The 17,857-nt window shown below is 48.0% G+C and overlaps 1 protein-coding gene across 1 annotated transcript; it reads right to left on the reverse strand.

Moving 5' to 3' along the window:
• Nucleotides 1-3,634: 3,634 nt before the first annotated feature.
• LOC123465578 (galectin-9-like) lies at nt 3,635-14,642 on the reverse strand. The gene is made up of 5 exons (XM_045164950.1): nt 14,490-14,642; nt 9,457-9,548; nt 6,567-6,867; nt 5,636-5,746; nt 3,635-3,897 (listed from the first exon to the last, which is right to left on the reverse strand). The coding sequence occupies exons 3-5, from the start codon at nt 6,747-6,749 to the stop codon at nt 3,892-3,894; spliced, it is 300 nt and encodes a 99-aa protein (XP_045020885.1). The 5' UTR covers nt 6,750-6,867; nt 9,457-9,548; nt 14,490-14,642; the 3' UTR covers nt 3,635-3,891.
• Nucleotides 14,643-17,857: the final 3,215 nt, after the last annotated feature.

Raw genomic sequence — 17,857 nt, forward strand, 5'->3', positions numbered from 1 at the left:
CCAGTTGTCTTCTACCGTCTGATTTGGAATCACTAAGAGCAAAAACCCAAGATGGGCAGGTCACGGTGGAGAGATCTGACAGAATGTGGTCCACTGGAGAAGGGAATGGCAAACCACTTCAGTATTCTTGCCTTGAGAACCCCATGAACAGTATGAAAAGGCAAAATGATAGGATACTGAAAGAGAAACTCCCCAGGTCAGTAGGTGCCCAATATGCTACTGGAGATCAATGGAGAAATAACTCCAGAAAGAATGAAGGGATGGAGCCAAAGCAAAAAGAATACCCAGCTGTGGATGTGACTGGTGATAGAAGCAAGGTCCAATGCTGTAAAGAGCAATATTGCATAGGAACCTGGAATGTCAGGTCCATGAATCAAGGCAAATTGGAAGTGGTCAAACAAGAGATGGCAAGAGTGAATGTCGACATTCTAGGAATCAGCGAACTGAAATGGACTGGAATGGGTCAATTTAACTCAGATGACCATTATATCTACTACTGCGGGCAGGAATCCCTCAGAAGAAATGGAGTGGCCATCATGGTCAACAAAAGAGTCCGAAATGCAGTACTTGGATGCAATCTCAAAAACGACAGAATGATCTCTGGTCGTTTCCAAGGCAAACCATTCAATATCACAGTAATCCAAGTCTATGCCCCAATCAGTAACGCTGAAGAAGCTGAAGTTGAATGGTTCTATGAAGACCTACAAGACCTTTTAGAACTAACACCCAAAAAAGATGTCCTTTTCATTATAGGGGACTGGAATGCAAAAGTAGGAAGTCAGGAAACACCAGGAGTAACAGGCAAATTTGGCCTTGGAATACGGAATGAAGCAGGGCAAAGACTAATAGAGTTTGGCCAAGAAAATGCACTGGTCATAACAAACACCCTCTTCCAACAACACAAGAGAAGACTCTATACATGGACATCACCAGATGCTCAACACCGAAATCAGATTGATTATATTCTTTGCAGCCAGAGATGGAGAAGCTCTATACAGTCAGCAAAAACAAGACCAGGAGCTGACTGTGGCTCAGACCATGAACTCCTTATTGCCAAATTCAGACTGAAATTGAAGAAAGTAGGGAAAACCACTAGACCATTCAGGTATGACCTAAATCAAATCCCTTATGATTATACAGTAGAAGTGAGAAATAGATTTAAGGGCCTAGATCTGATAGATAGAGTGCCTGATGAACTATGGAATGAAGTTCATGACATTGTACAGGAGACAAGGATCAAGACCATCCCCATGGAAAAGAAATGCAAAAAAGCAAAATGGCTGTCTGGGGAGGCCTTACAAATAGCTGTGAAAAGAAGAGAAGCGAAAAGCAAAGGAGAGAAGGAAAGATATAAACATCTGAATGCAGAGTTCCAAAGAATAGCAAGAAGAGATAAGAAAGCCTTCTTCAGCGATCAATGCAAAGAAATAGAGGAGAACAACAGAATGGGAAAGACTAGAGATGTCTTCAAGAAAATCAGAGATACCAAAGGCACATTTCATGCAAAGATGGGCTCGATAAAGGACAGAAATGGTATGTACCTAACAGAAGCAGAAGATATTAAGAAGAGATGGCAAGAATACACAGAAGAACTGTACAAAAAAGATCTTCACAACCCAGATAATCACGATGGTGTGATCACTGACCTAGAGCCAGACATCCTGAAATGTGAAGTCAAGTGGGCCTTAGAAAGCATCACTACGAACAAAGCTAGTGGAGGTGATAGATTTCCAATTCAGCTATTCCAAATCCTGAAAGATGATGCTGTGAAAGTGCTGCACTCAATATGACAGCAAGTTTGGAAAACTCAGCAGTGGCCACAGGACTGGAAAAGGTCAGTTTCATTCCAATGTCAAAGAAAGGCAATGCCAAAGAATGCTCAAACTACCACACAATTGCACTCATCTCACACGCTAGTAAAGTAATGCTCAAAATTCTCCAAGCCAGGCTTCAGCAATATGTGAACCGTGAACTTCCTGATGTTCAAGCTGGTTTTAGAAAAGGCAGAGGAACCAGAGATCAAATTGCCAACATCCGCTGGATCATGGAAAAAACAAGGGAGTTCCAGAAAAACATCGATTTCTGCTTTCTTGACTATGCCAAAGCCTTTGACTGTGTGGATCACAATAAACTGTGGAAAATTCTGAAAGAGATGGGAATACCAGACCACCTGATCTGCCTCTGGAGAAATTTGTATGCGGTCAGGAAGCAACAGTTAGAACTGGACCTGGAACAACAGACTGGTTCCAAATAGGAAAAGGAGTACATCAAGGCTGTATATTGTCACCCTGTTTATGTAACTTATACGCAGAGTGCATCCTGAGAAACGCTGGGCTGGAAGAATCACAAGCTGGAATCAAGATTGCCGGGAAAAATATCAATAACCTCAGATATGCAGATGACACCACTTTTATGGCAGAAAGTGAAGAGGAACTAAAAAGCCTCTTGATGAAAGTGAAAGTGGAGAGTGAAAAAGTTGGCTTAAAGCTCAACATTGAGAAAACGAAGATCATGGAATCCGGTCCCATCACTTTATGGGAAATAGATGGGGAAACAGTGTCAGACTTTATTTTCTTGGGCTCCAAAATCACTGCAGATGGTGACTGCAGCCATGAAATTAAAAGACGCTTACTCCTTGGAAGGAAAGTTATGACCAACCTAGATAGCATATTCAAAAGCAGAGACATTACTTTGCCAACAAAGGTTCATCTAGTCAAGGCTATGGTTTTTCCTGTGGTCATGTATGGATGTGAGAGTTGGACTGTGAAGAAGGCTGAGTGCCGAAGAATTGATTCTTTTGAACTGTGGTGTTGGAGAAGACTCTTGAGAGTCCCTTGGACTGCAAGGAGATCCAACCAGTCCATTCTGAAGGAGATCAGCCCTGGGATTTCTTTGGAAGGAATGATGCTAAAGCTGAAACTCCAGTACTTTGGCCACCTCATGTGAAGAGTTGACTCATTGGAAAAGACTCTGATGCTGGAAGGGATTGGGGGCAAGAGGAGAAGGGGACGACAGAGGATGAGATGGCTGGATGGCATCACGGACTCGATGGACGTGAGTCTCAGTGAACTCCGGGAGCTGGTGATGGTTAGGGAGGCCTGGTGTGCTGCGATTTATGGGGTCGCAAAGAGTCAGACACGACTGAGCAACTGATCTGATCTTATCTGAAGAGCAAAAACTTCCCTTTAATCTTGAAAGGAACTCTACCAGATCATCCCGACTACAAGGATGACAGTCAAGCTCTTGAATCTTGGATATATGTCTCAGGACTGAAGAAGACCCCACATGGCACCTGGTCCTGTCCAAGTGATGGAGACTTCAGAGTCAAAGTGAGGGGGAAGAGCAGTAGATGACGTTCAGGTAGGCTGCTCTGGCCCGAGAGAATGGATCAAGTCTTCACACTTTAACTAAACATGACACCCTTTCTCCTTCCTTTCCTTTCTTTTTCTCTGCCACTGACTAGGAAAGATAAAGCCCCACTCTATAACCCCCAATACATTGCTAAAGAAAGTAATCTTTCAACTGAACTTATCATCAGAATTTCCAATCCATCCATCCCTATCTAGATCCGATTTACCTCCACTCAGTACGATGCATCCATGCACAGTAAAACCAATTTACTGACACAGGGTTAGAGAAGGAAAGTGAAGTATTTATTGCAGGAACCAAGCAGGAGTCCAGGCAAGCTTAAAAAACCCAAACTCCACGATGACGTTCAGGGAAATGGTCTTAAACACAGGGTGAGCGAGAGGGTGAGGGGTGTGTGATCAGCGCATGGATGTCTTCTGATTGGTTGGTGGTGAGGTAATCGGGAGCCAATATCCTCAAGCTTCTGGGTTCTATGACCATGTGAGCACCATAGACTGAACATCTTCCACACGGTAGGGATTTCTATTTCTGTAAAACAGCACAAAGAATTTGGTTCAGAATACTGTCCATAGCTCTTGAGGAGGAACTAAAGGTCCTTGATGGTGTTTATGGTTGACCTATTATCACTTTGTTTTGCTTGACTGTTACGCTTTGCTTCTGCATTTTCTTACTTAAATTTTATCCTTGGAGCTTGGGGAAGGCCTAGGAGGCTAAAGGTTTATAACACTCATGGGTCATAGGGCTGTCCCAGGATGCCCCCATAGGGTCCTGCTGGGTTACAAATGTCAGAGGGATTAAGCAAAACAGTCATGGCCATGGAGACCACACCAAGAGTGAACAAAGCTGTGGGGACTGTATATCAGTAGCTGAGAGTGATGCTAATGCCTTACATTCTGATGATATCTTTTGGTTAGGCTGAGAGTTTGCTACAACGTGGGGCATAGTTAAAGAGAAAACCACAGGTTTAAAATGGCCTCACTTTTGTTGAAGCCCATGATACCAACCCTAGGTTTAACACCTGACCTAACTGTAGCTTTGCCCTTCCCCAGGAATGTAGTCTTAATCAGCCAGTCTGGACTTTTCCAGTCAGCATCCTGAGGTGATCAGTCTCCTGGGACCTCTCCATCTTCAAGAGGAAGAAATCTACCTGACCTCTTTTGCTAAACAGTGGTGAAATGCGCATCACGTAAAATTGACCATCTTAAGTGTACTAGCTCAGACTGTAAAGAATCCACCTACAATGTGGGAGACCTGGGTTTGATCCCTGGGTTGGGAAGATCTGCTGGAGGAGGGCCTGGCAACCCACTCCAGTATTTTTGCCTGGAGAAGCGCCATGGACAGAGGAGCCTGGCGGGCTCCAGTCTATGGGGTCTCAAAGAGTCGGACATGACTGAGCAACCAAGCACACACACAAGTGTACCTACAGTTCAGTGGTCCACTCCTATTGTTGTGCAAAAGTCACCACCATCCAATTCCAGAACTTTTTCATTTTGCAAAATTGGTCCTGACCTTTTAGATGTTGCTAACACAAACTCAAGTACTTTGGCCACCTCTTGCGAAGAGTTGACTCATTGGAAAAGACACTGATGCTGGGAAGGATTGGAGGCAGGAGGAGAAGGGGATGACAGAGGATGAGATGGCTGGATGGCATCACTGACTCGATGGATGTGAGTCTGAGTGAATTCCGGGAGTTGGTCTGGCGTGCTGCGATTCATGGGGTCGCAAAGAGTCAGACACGACTGAGCAACTGAACTGAACTGAATAGAACACATTCAAAAATTATAATACACAGAGAGGGTCAAATAAACCCAGGAATGGCCATGGAAAGGATATACTGTGCACTTCGATGTGTATGGTCTCATTGAACTCACACAACGACCTGTGGGTTGGCTGATCATGCTCATTCCACAGGTGAAGAGACTAAGGCTAGGAGAGGTGAAGTCGCTCGTCTAAGATTCCCCAGCTGATGAAAATGGCAGAGCCGGGGATCTGAGCTGGATTCAGTTTGATTCCAAGTTCTTTCTAGAAGCACAGGGCCTCCTCACCAGGGGGATGACAGAGAGTGACAGAGACAAGAAACCTACTAGTCCAGGAGCCTGAGTGGGTGTCCCAGACAGAGACAGCGACACAAGAAGGACAGACTGGGGAACCCAGAACCACCTGGAGACGAGACTGGCTGGCACTTTTGGGTTCACACAGCAGGACCCACACAGGGGATGGGGCCCCACACCCAGCCCCTGGGGACGAGTGCTGGGTGGAGTCTGACCTGGAAGCTGATGTAGGACAGATGCACACCGCCCTTGACGGAGATGGCATTGACTTGGTAGAAGGGCACACGGTGTGCATAATCCAGGAAGATATTCTTGTCCACCATCACCTGTTGAGATAATTGCACATGGCAGGAGGGGGTCCAGGACCAGGTGGGAGCACACCCGTGCCTCTGGGAGCCCTGCTTCCAGACGTTCAGACCTGTATCTGGTTCTTACATCAATCCCCTGTAGGTCAGGGTAACAGCCTTCAGAGCTGTGCCAGTCACAGGAACATGCTTGGGACCCTAAGTGCATCGAAGGGCAACCTCTACCTGACTCTAGTCCTTGGCTTCTTCATTCTTCTGGTGTAGGTTTGTCTTTTAGTCTTAGCTCTCCTGTGGTGTTATTGAATTATACATGCAAATGTTCACGGGGAGCAGAGAAGAAGTGATGTCAAGTTGTATGATGAGGGAGTGGGGACATTCATGTTCACACAGAGAAAAAAGACACAGATGTACTCAGCTCCCCTCCCATCTCCCCAAGCCCAGAGACACCGCTCTGCTTGCAAAACCAATGTGCAATCCCAGGCAGAACTAAGTCTTTAATAACACCGGGATAAATGCAGCAATAAGGTAACAGAAAAACAAATATTCCCAGGGGCCTGGAGTGGAAGAAGGGCTACAACAGAGAAATGGAAATAACTTGGACTGAAGGACCCAGGAGGCCAAAAGGCATCACGGTGACTTCTCCAGTGCTTACTTCCAGAGTAAAAGAAGCAACAGGTGCACCTGTAGATGCAGGTGAAGGGGTGTAAGGAGACAGCAGCCTTACAAGGAAATAGTCCTCTTCTCTGTACAAAGTGATGCTCACATGGCTATTTAAAGGCTGCTCGCAGCACCTTATGGGGCTGGGGAGCAGAGAGCTGAAGAGAGGAGCGCTCCCACTCACCTTGAATGTGGAGCTGTCTACCTCGAAGCAGATCTCAAATGAACTCCCCTTCTGGAAGGGCATCTGCATCTTCCTCTCCTCCGGCCCCCACTTTCCTAGCTGCTTCGTGTTGCAGACCACATATCTGCCTTCTTCAAACCGAGGGATGAAGTGGAAGGCAATTTCATGGTCGTTGTAGTCCATCTGAAAGTTCACTTCAAACCGAGGTCAAGGAAAATAGGACAGTATCCCGGCTTACTGCCAAATTAGCTTACTGCCAATTTCATGGTCGTTGTAGTCCATCTGAAAGTTCACTTCAAACCTAGGTCAAGGAAAATCAGACAGTATCCCGGCTTACTGCCAATGGGAACAGGAGGTGCTCACTCTTTGACTGACATCTGTCTGGGAGCCTGCATACAACCTGCATGGCTGGTTGGTACCCATTCCTAGTCTCGTCCCATCCCTTTGGTTCACTGAATTTGCACTGTGTTTTGTGCAGTTACCACATTTTGCCCTTACAGTGTGGTTTTCTAAAAGTAAGGAGGAAATGGGTAAAGAAATTTGCGTCCAAGATGGAAGTAGAGGAATGTGCCTAGAAGTGAGAGTCTTTGGGGCCAAGTGGTGGCTCCCTGGAGGTCAGCCTGTGTCTGCTCAGTTGGGAAAGAGGACAAATGGAAAGAACAAGCTCATTGATGGGACACCTACAGAGATAGTGTCTAAATGGGAGACACAGAAAAAACCCTAGGTCTCTGGGCATGGGGACCTCAGAGTGTGCGTCTGTCCCTCTTCAGAGGGTGTCGTGTGTCCACCTGACCTAAGTGAGGTCAGCAGGCCTGGACCCTGATCCCAGATCAGCCCTGTTTGTCATTTGCAATGACCTAGGACCATGCTATCCTCAAACTGCCCCACACAGAAAAGGGGTGACTGCCTTCCTTCAGGGATGACAACTGAAACGGCCCAAGGGCACCCCTAAATAAGTATCTCTTGTTCCCATCTCACCTCAGAGGAAGCCCCTCACCATCTCCCCCTCTTTTGGATATAGCTGAAACTATAGGCTGAGGAGGGAAGACAAAGGAGCTTCCAAGGGGCCTAGCTCACAAAAGCGGTGCGATAAATTCTTGTTCTGCTTTTTCCCAGATGGAGCTCATGCATGTCCCCTAACCAAGGTCCAGCCCAAATTATCCAATGAGCATCTCTCTCCCAACACCTTGCCTGAACTCGGTGCCAGTGTGGTTCCCAGTCTGCTGCTTGGGGTCACTCAGGCTCCCAGCTAGCACACAACAGTCAGACAGCACGTGTGGCTCCCATGTCATCACCACAGAACCGGGCACTGCCCCACACCCACGGGTGGCCCTCAGTGGACGTTCTACCTGCAGAGTGCTCTGTTTTGCTTGTTTATCTGGGGTTTCTTTTGGCTTCATGGCTCGAGTATCTTAGTTCTCTGATCAGGGATCCAATCCATGACCTCTGCAGTGGACGACTGGAGTCCTGACCACTGGACCACCAGGAAACCCCCAGGGCCCATCTGCTTTCTTGGATAAGGGTGTGAGTTCTGAATGCCATCCTAAATACCAGGATGCTCTGTGTTCCTCTTGCCCCTCAGCCATCAGGGGCAAGAGGAACTGGTGTGTTTCTGAACCCAGCAGCCCTCCCTCCAATGAAAACGAAGCTCCAAGTGACCCTGAAATGAGAAATTTTAGTTCTTATTTCTCTTAAAGGGGAGAGTAGTGTTTCTGACATGTCTCTGGGTGTCGTTTTCCCTTTGCAGTCCCCCAGCTTCATTCCTGTGTTCCTTTGTAAATTCTGCCCCAGGGAAGGAGAGAATAGCAGCTCCCATCAGAAGGGGGACCTACTTGGAGGTAGAGACAGGCTCTATGGGACAGAGTGGGAGTAGAAAGCCCTCCTGTGCTGGAAGGAAGGGTTAGCACAGGGAAGGGGAGAGAGGGGTGGAGTTCATAGTCAAGGTCCCGGGTTCCCCTGCGGGCAGGGTTTCAGAACTGGGTGCCTCATTTCCCTCACAGTCCCCTGCAGGCACTGAGGGCCTCAGAGTCCCACATCACTGTGGCCGGGTCACCTGGTAGGAGAGGCAGAGGCAGTGGCAGAGGAAGTCATCTAGAAGCCAGGTGTAGAAGTAGGGCTGTAGGGGGAGGGGCCTGGAGGGATCCAGAACGTCCCCAGGCCCCATACAAAGTAATGAGAGGAACAGAGCAGGTAGAAGTCAGCTGGGATTGGACAGAGAGGCTTCTGAGAGAGGCCACGTGTGCAGAGGGGCCCCGTGGGCACGGCAGACCTCAGGGTGCACAGGCCCCAGGCCTCCATGCCACCCGGAACTAAATATAGTTCAGCCAGGGCTGCATGAACTCCTGAGGACCTCCCACCTCTGGAATATGTGCAAGTTCTTCTCTGTTCCCAGACAGTCCCACTCAGGAGAAAGGGAATGGGAAACAGGGCTGAGTTATCTATATTTTGAATTGACTTTAGTGGGAAAAACCTTGAGACTGAAAGAGACCGAATACAACTTTGATGGCAAGTTTAAACATTTCCAGGTCACCTCAAATGAAGTTTCCAAAGTAGATGAGACTGGCTAGAGGAAATGAAGGGAGTTGACGTATCTGCAGCTCTGGGTCATTGTATACGAAGTTCAGTCCCAGAACTCCACCTCTGGGCTGGCCTGCTTCCCTCCCTAGACCGTGACCCTCCATTCCCCCTGTCTCTGGGGAGTCTGGTTAATGGTGCCCCGGATGCTACAGGTAGGTGGTAGGGGGCGCTGAGCATTGTTGGCAGGGCCAGGCCCTTCCCATCCCCTGAACTGGGTGTAGGCAGCTTGGAGGATGCTGTGTGGACCATCCTGAGCTGACAGCACCCTGGTTCACTCAGGAATGAGGCCGAGAGCGACAACAATTCCCGGTACCTGTTTTCACATGTGGAAAGAACACGCCCCATGACGGTGATCTTGTGTCCATCCTGGAGACCCCCTTCAATCCTCCCAGTGAAGGGAACAGGCTGTGGAGAGGAGACAGTGGTCAGCTGGCCTGCCTCCTTCTCTCCATAGCCTAGGGACCAAGTGCAGCCACGAATAGGACAGAAGGAGCCTCAGCTCCGCGGAGCTTGCAGCCCTGGAACGAGGAAGTTACACAGATATTCTGAGGTTTGGAGAAGGAGCCCCTCAGGCTCTGAGAGGATGTGACAAGGTCAGATTGGCAGCTGGCAAAGGAAGAAGTGGCGAGTACACAGCCCTGAGATGGGAAGGAACCAGGGGAATGAGGAGGGTGGCTGGACCCCAAGCCAAGCTGCTAGTAAAGACCCAAGTCCTGGCTGGGCACTCAGGGGTCCACCATGGACCAAAGAGACCCACCCACCTATCCTCTAGGATAAACCTTCTGCTCACCTGAGCAGGCCAAGAAGTCATCCTCCCCATCCTGCCCACCCCACACAGAGAACAATGGTGACCTTGACCTTTGTCCCCCCACAGCCTCAGAAAGTGCCTCTTTCCCAGGTGCTCTCTGTAGCCAGGGGGCAGCCCCCTCTTCTACTTCTGCTCCTGGGCTCCCATCCTTCCTCCAGGCCCTGGGAAGCCTCCCAAGTCCTCACGTGGCATCACCACCCCTTCTGGGCCCCATCACTTTGTCATGTTCTCTTTCCTGAGCCTTTTTAAAGGACCCAGTGTTATGGTGAAGATGCTTCATTTTACAGTCAGGCATCCTGCAGGTTTGAATCCTAATTCTGCTGCTCATTACCTGAGTGGTCTTGGGAAGCTTATTTAAGTTCTCTTTGCCTCAGTTTCTTCATCCATGAAATGAGAACAAGCCCCAGCTTCTGGGTGACATTGATGATTAGTGAGAAAATGTCTGTGGGGAGAGACTCGCACATCTTTCCAGAATGCTTTTTATCTAACGTGGTTCTATAAACTGCCTTCAACACAGCTCTGTCTCCAAGTCAGTTTTCACATTTTCAGTGTTGAAGTATTTTCTACCTTCTCCTCTAAGTAACATTTTACAAAGATTAAATGCTTGCAGGAACCAGGCAGGTGATTTGCATAGTTGAACTGGCCAGGTGGGGGAGAGTCGGGAGTAGTGGGGACTGCAGCAAAGTAGGCATCATCTTCCTTATCTAAAGAGCAGTGTCCGCTCAGCTGTAACCTGATTACCTTTCAGGCTGTGTTGTCAGAGCTTCCAAGTCTTTAGGAGAAGACAGAAATTTGAGATTTTTCTTCTGTAAAACTTTCTAATTTGGGGGGGCGAAATGCTTTGAAAAAGATTGTAGTAGGTTTCCTTTGCTATAAGAGACATATAATGAAATATTTGCATTGAATTGATATATCTAAATTTGCTTCAAAACAATCCAGGGGTGGAAAGGAAAGTAGAGCTGGGCAGAGATAAAGCAGATAGTTCATGAGTTGAAACTGAGTGACTGGTATGTGTTGTTTATGATACTAATATCTCTGTATTATACTTTCTCTTTGGCAATGAGTTAAAACAAACAGTCTGCAGGCCAAACAACAACAAAAAAATACACACCAGCTCAATTCAGTCCTAGTCCATGTCCTTCAGTTGTAGGACCACCCAGAATCCAGGGAAGCCCCTCCGAGCCCAGTGTGCACAGCTGGCCCTGGGAGATAACCAGTGATGCCAGAACCCCATTCAGACAGACTGTGCTCCCGGACCTTGGGCAGAGGTGTCTTTTGTGGCCCCCAGGTCTGGTCTGAATTCTGCCATTAAAAACTTTGGTGACATTAAGCAAATCACAACATCTCTGCGTCTCTGAGTTCTTTCTGTCAAAATCCATGTCGGTGATTTTGGAGAAGTAGAATCAGCCTAACACAGGCTGACTAGCATGGTGCTCTTCCCTGAAAAAGAATCTCCTTATTTGTTGGAGTTTGAAATCCTCCGAAGAGCCTTTCTCTCCATCAGGAGAGACAAGGCTTAAAATGTATCCGCCTGGCAGCATGGGCTCCTCCCTTAAGCATATTCACACTAAGGTATAGAGTGGTAGGAGGGGTCCTCAGGGCACAGAAGGAAGGCAGGTTGGAGGAAGCCATGTGTGGATCATGGGGGCGGGCAGTACAGGTTAATCTTAAGGAATGATTCCCCAAAAAAAACTTCATGAGATTTTAATGTCTTAAATGGTGCCCTCACATTCTGAAACACAAGATGATTTCAAATTGAGTATAGTCCAAAGACAAGATTACTCATTACTGTGTTATAATAGCAAAGAATTGGAAATGAATCCAGAAGTCCACTAGGAAGAAAATGGTGAAATTAATTATGGTATTTCCATACAACAGATTCTAGGGAGACTTAACAAAAAAAGAGGAAGAAGGGACCACTTTGAAAACTGATAAGTAACATTGCCCTCTGTATTATTTTTTAAATGGGTAGGAATGGCTATATACATGTATTTACTTACCATAAATAAAACTTTTCTGGAAAGATTCAAAGAAACAGCTAATATTTATTGACTCCAAGAAGGTTATGGTAGACTGAGTAATTATACCCTCCCCCTTTTCCCCACCAAAAATGTCTACATTATAATCCCTAGAAGTTGTGAATATGTTACTTTACCCAGCAAAAGGGACTTTGTAAGAATGATTAAGAATCTCGAAATTGTGGGGGGTTATCTGGAATATCTGCGTGGGCCCAATAGTCACAGGGTCTGCAAAGAGGGAGGCAGAGGAGGAGAGTCAGTTGTCGGAGATGTGACAACAGAAGCAAGAAGCTGCTGCCTTTAGAGAAGGAGAAAGTGAAGAGGTCCCTGGTGGTCCAGCAGTGGTTAAGTATCTGCCGTCCAATGCAGCCACTGAGGGTTAGATCCCTGGTTGTGGAACTAAGATCCCACATGGGCCACAGCTAGAGAGCCCATGGGCCACACTGAAGATCGCTTGTGCCACAATTGAGACCTGACACAGTCACACACACACACACACACACAAATCACAGGAGGAGGAAGGGGCCACAAGCCAAGGCAAGCAGGCAGCCTCTGAAAGATGGAAAAAACAAGGACACATTCCCCCCTGAAGGCTCCAGAAGGGAACAGTTATGCTGACATTTGATTTTAGATTTCTAACCTCAGAACTGTAAGGAAATACATTTGTATGGTTAAGCCTGGTGTGGCCGAAGACCCCTCTGTGCGTGCATGTGTGTGTGATCTTAGCAGGAAAGAGCAGCACAGGCCTTTGCTTCCTATGACCCAGGAAGATGGATTTTTATGTTGGATTTATAGCCTCACAGATTAGGTTGGCCACCCCACTCCCTGTGCTGGAAGCTCTGATGTCACCAAGTCACGTGACCTGTCTACAGTTGGGCTTTTGAATCCAAGGATTAGAGAGTAAAAACATGTCATCAGAATAATAAAATGGCTGAACCTGGAATCGGCTCCAGGTCCTCCATCTGATGGAGAACAAGACCCAGGTGACACATCCTGACTCAGACCACTGTGGAGGCGCCCACCAGGCAGCCCAGCTTCCTCCAGCCCCACCCGGGAGCCCTCACTAGATGGGCTGAAGGGCATTGGCCATTGCACAGAGCACACAGACCACACCAGGGCTCCTGGGAGGTGGGCTTGAGTGGGGATCAAGTAGCTCCCCAGCACCTGATGCCCCATGCACCCCCTCCCCATGAAGGGCTCCATCAGCCCACCTGCCCAACCTCTCAGGAAGCTGAGCCCGAGAGAGGCTCCTACTGCAGGGCTGGGCCAGGACGCAGTGAGCTCAGAAAGTTCCTTGGACCCAGGCTGCCGCCTGCCTGCCTCCTCCTGCCCCAGGAGACTCTCTGTGGACACCTCCTTCCCCCAGGATGCGGGAAATCAAGACACCTCCCTCCTCAGCCCTTATCACCTGGGGACCTTACAAGTGGCCTCCACCTCTGTGAGCCTCAGTAATACATTTATGTTGTGGAGATGATTAGGGTTTAAACCAGCTGTCCCAATCTTTCTGGCACCAGGGACTAGTTGCACGGGAGATAATATTTCCAAGGCTGGGAAGATGTGAGCGATGGGGAGTGGCTATAAATACAGAGGGAGCGTCACTAGCTCACAAGCTGCTCACCTCCTGCTGTGCAGCCCAGTTCCTACCGGGCACAAACACCAGCCCATGCCTGGAGGTGGGGGACCGCTGGTTTAAACAAGGCTACCTATGACAGGGTCTACCTAAGACCTCCACACAGACGGTAAAAATGCCCAGAAGAGAGCCCTTTGCACCCCACAGTACAGGGGCAGCCCCCTCTACCCTCCGGGGACAGTCTTTCTCAGATACCCTTGACCTGCCGTGCCTAGCTCTCTCAACCCTCAGATGCCAGACACCTGTTCGGGAGGCCTTTCCTCCTGCGCCCAGACTCCTAACAATTCTAAACACTTTCAGAGCCCCCCACAGTGGCCCAGATACCTTTCAAACTCTCTCAACATGCTACTTTGCTAAATCCTTACCCGAGCTCTGGGTGGTGACTTGATTATTCCCATTATAGCCAAGCAGCACCTGAGGCCCAGAGAGGTAAAGTAACTCGCTTGAGGTCATCCAGCTAGTAAATGGCTGAACCCAGGGAGGTCATCTTCCAAGTAAGTGCCCTTAAGTGCCATGCTCCATTGTTATCCTCCCCAGAAGACGTTTACCTTCCTTCATGTTAAAGAAAAAAATGGAAATTCACTTTTCTATTTATCACTTAGACTCTTCTTCCCCCACTGAGCACCTAGAACAGGAGAGCGATCAGGAGAAGGCTCAGTGAACATTTGTCACACGCACAGATCCTGGCGACCCTCAGCCTTGAGCGGCACCGAGGAGACGGGCACAGGCAGAAGTTGTGGCAGGGCCGCCCTGGTTGGTGTGTCTGCCCTTCGTCTGTTCTCTTTGGAACGAGGCCTCCCCGGCCCCCTGTCACCCCAGCAGGAGCTGTTTCCTCGGAGCCCCAGAGCTGCGTCCCCCTGGCCGAGGCCTCTCCCAGCCCTGGAACTCACTGGGTTTATGTAGGGAGGCTGGGTGTCCGTGAAGGCCAGCTCTTCATCGCCTACGTGACCACTGCCGCTTTGCATGCTGTCCAGGCAGACCTCTGCAACAGGAATGACTCACCAAGATACAGAATTCAATGCAGTTTGTCTGTTATTCAATGGGGAGGAGCCAGGAGCAGGAGGAAGTCAGTTTAGAGGAAGGGAGAAAGGTAGGGAGGAAGATGGAGGTCAGAAGTGCCCACTCCTCTCCCAGGGCCTTCTCCCCTCTGCTCTCCTCCTACCCTCCACCCCAAGTCAGAATAGTTCACGTAGGCTCAGACATTCTCACCACGTGCACAGCTTCTAGAAGACACTGCCCCTGAGCGTGTGGCTGTGTCATGTCCAGACAACAGTGTGTGTGATGGGCCACTGCCTGGGCATGGGGTGGCAGTGCTGCAGAAAGGCCTAGTTATACCCATTTTGCAGACCGGGAAACTAAGGCTCAGACAATCTACGGGTCATATCCAAGGTCACACAGCTCACTAGCGGCAGCTTGAGCCATATAAGGCTACTCCACTTCTTAAAAAGGTATTCCTCCCCTTTAAAATTCTACTCCTCACATAAAAGCATAATCATGTAAAAAGAAATGTTTTGAAAATAGAAAACCTGGTGATGGAGGTTCCCTTATCCTTGTGCATAATGATGCCCCCGGGAACTTCTGACCCCTCCTCTCTGTGAATTTCTCTCTCTCTTCTCTCTCTTGATTCTGGGCTTTAGAATGGGGAGCAGAGACATCTCAGACATAATAGAATATTCCAAGTGACATTGAGTTGGAGGCAATATATTGAATAACTGTCTTTAATTGGTTCCAGTACCTTGTTAATGGAAATGTTTGACAGAAACAGAGACTCAGAATCGGCTTTTATCAGAAAGGGGTTTGGGGAGGAAACACACAGCAACAGACTCACCGGAGATTCAGTAGGCCCCCGCCGTGTGCTAGAGACGGGACCCCATGTCCAGCCAGGACAAGCAGCTGGGGGTCCTATAGGTACTCAGTGTGGAGCAGGTGCCCTGGGGCTGAGAACTTGTCTGTACCTCTCTCTATTCTTGCGCTTGCCTCGGTGCCCCAGAATTTGCAAAGACTGACTTATTTGAGATGATCCCATAGATTGAGCACACATGCCTCCTCTGTCCACCCTCCGTCCCCACTACATTTCTAGATCAACCACAATGTGACTGAATTTAAGGGGCAGATGGCACAGTTGAAGCATCAAGGAGGAAAAGAAAGGGAAATGCTTTGCAATCCTGTTTGACACCAGGAACACGGGGACCATTTCCTCATCTACTGGGATAAAGATCATGGAACTCTCATTCACTGAAGGTTGAGTGTAAAACACAGGAGTGTTGGAAAGTTGTTGGTGGGTCTTCTGTCTCTACTGTGTCCAGGCTCTTCTGCTTCTAGATATTTACCCAAGAGAGATGAAAACATATGCATGCATGCATAACAGCTTCACTCACCGTAGCCCCACACTGGAATCACGCTGTTCATGAGCAACAGAAAGGAAAAATGAATGATGATGTGACTACTGTGGACTAGCCCTTGGCAATAAAAAGGGACCAAAGATATAGGCAAGATCATCAGTGACACAGTTGTGTACAGGAGCCAGGCACGAGTGAGCAGAGGCTGGGAGTCTTTTATTAGATAAAAGCCAACAATCAGTCAGAAAAGTGATGACCCATGGAGGGCTCCAACTGGGAGGAACCCGAAGGAATCATCTGGGTGCTGGAAATGTCCTGGAGCTTGACCTGGATGATGGTCACACAGCTGTTTACAACATAAAAATTCATCCAACAGACTAGGGTCTATGTGTTTACCTGAACCATAACTCAATAAAATACTGTTTTGTTTTGTTTTTTTAATTCTCAGAGCCCAGGGAGACACAGAGACAGCTACAGTTCCAGCAAACACACTTTGGCATCACCAGACAACTTGGAAGCTGTCGTTCAGTCGTCAAGTCATGTCTGACTCTTTGCAACTCCATGGACTGAAGTGTGCCAGGCTCCTCTGTCCTACACTATCTCCTGGAGTTTGCTCAAATTCATGTCCATTGAGTCGGTGATACTATCTAACCATCTCATTCTCTGTCGTCCCCTTCTCCTCCTGCCTCCAATCTTTCCCAGCATCAGGGCCTTTTCCAATGAATAGGCTCTTTGCATCAGGTGGCCAAAGTACTGGAGCTTCAGCCTCAGCACAAGTTCTTCCAATGCATATCCCAGGTCGATTTCCTTTCGGTTTGATTGGTTTGATTCCCCTGCTGTCCAAGGGACTCTCAAAGAGTCTGCTCCAGTGCCACAATTCAAAAGCATCAATTCTCGGGTGTCAACCTTCTTTATGGTCCAACATTCACAACTGTACATAACTACTGGAAAGACCATAGCTTTGACTATGAATATTTGTGGCAAAGTGGTGTCTCTGCTTTTTAAAATGCTGTCTGGGTTTTTCATAGCTTTCCTTCCAAGGAGCAAGCATCTTTTAACTTCATAGCTGCAGTCACCACCTGCAGTGATTTTGGATCCCAAGAAAACGAAATCTGTCGCTGTTTTCACATTTTCACCTTCTATTTGCCATGAAGTGATGGGACCAGATGCCATGATCTCAAGTTTGTTCTTTTTTTGTTTTTTTTTAATGTTGGATTTTAAGCCGTCTTTCTCACTCTCTTCTTTTACTTTCATCAAGAGGCTCTTTAGTTCCTCTTCACTTTCTGCCATTAGAGTGGTACCATCTGCCTTTCTGAGGTTGTTGATATTTCTCCCAGCAATCTTGATTCCAGATTATAATTCACCCAGCCTGGCATTTCTCATAATGTACTTTGCATAAAGTTAAATAAGCAGGGTGACAACATACAGCCTTGTCATACTCCTTTCCCAATTTTGAGCAGGTCAGTTGTTCCATGTCCAATTCTAACTGTTGCTTCTTGACCCTTGCCGAGGTCCAGCCCCGGCTGATCCAGGGTATTCGAAGGGGAGACGGCGTCGGCGACCTATTTATTTATTCAGAGATATAAAGAGTAATAGAATGAGGATAGCTCAGTAGGAAAATTCAGTGGAGAAAAGAAGCTGAGTAGCTTGGTTTACGCGGAAAATCAAGATAACCCGTGACACCAGGTTAGCTCTGACCACGGAGGCCGCAGGTGCCCTCTCGAATAGCGGAAGGTGCCCCACCTTAGACACCTTCTCGAGTGGGTCTTAGAAGCCCAGGCAAATAAATGGTCGCAGAGGATATCCGCGCTTTAGATAGAGACTCAGCTGGAGGTTGAGGGGAAGAATGACATGGGGAGACCAAGCTTTGGTGAGCAAGGCCCGTAGCTTTATTTTCAACAGGGGCTTATATACCCTAA

Source organism: Bubalus bubalis, chromosome 3, assembly GCF_019923935.1.
Source record: "Bubalus bubalis isolate 160015118507 breed Murrah chromosome 3, NDDB_SH_1, whole genome shotgun sequence".
Taxonomy (NCBI): Eukaryota; Metazoa; Chordata; class Mammalia; order Artiodactyla; family Bovidae; genus Bubalus; species Bubalus bubalis.

What these genes read in the sequence shown, in the direction of transcription:
- LOC123465578 (XM_045164950.1), bottom strand. Translation starts at nt 6,749, where the DNA reads ATGGACTACAACGACCATGAAATTGCCTTCCACTTCATCCCTCGGTTT. An exon ending in TAGACAGCTCCACATTCAAG is followed by an intron (nt 5,747 to 6,566) that starts GTGAGTGGGAGC and finishes TTATCTCAACAG; the next exon opens with GTGATGGTGGACAAGAATAT.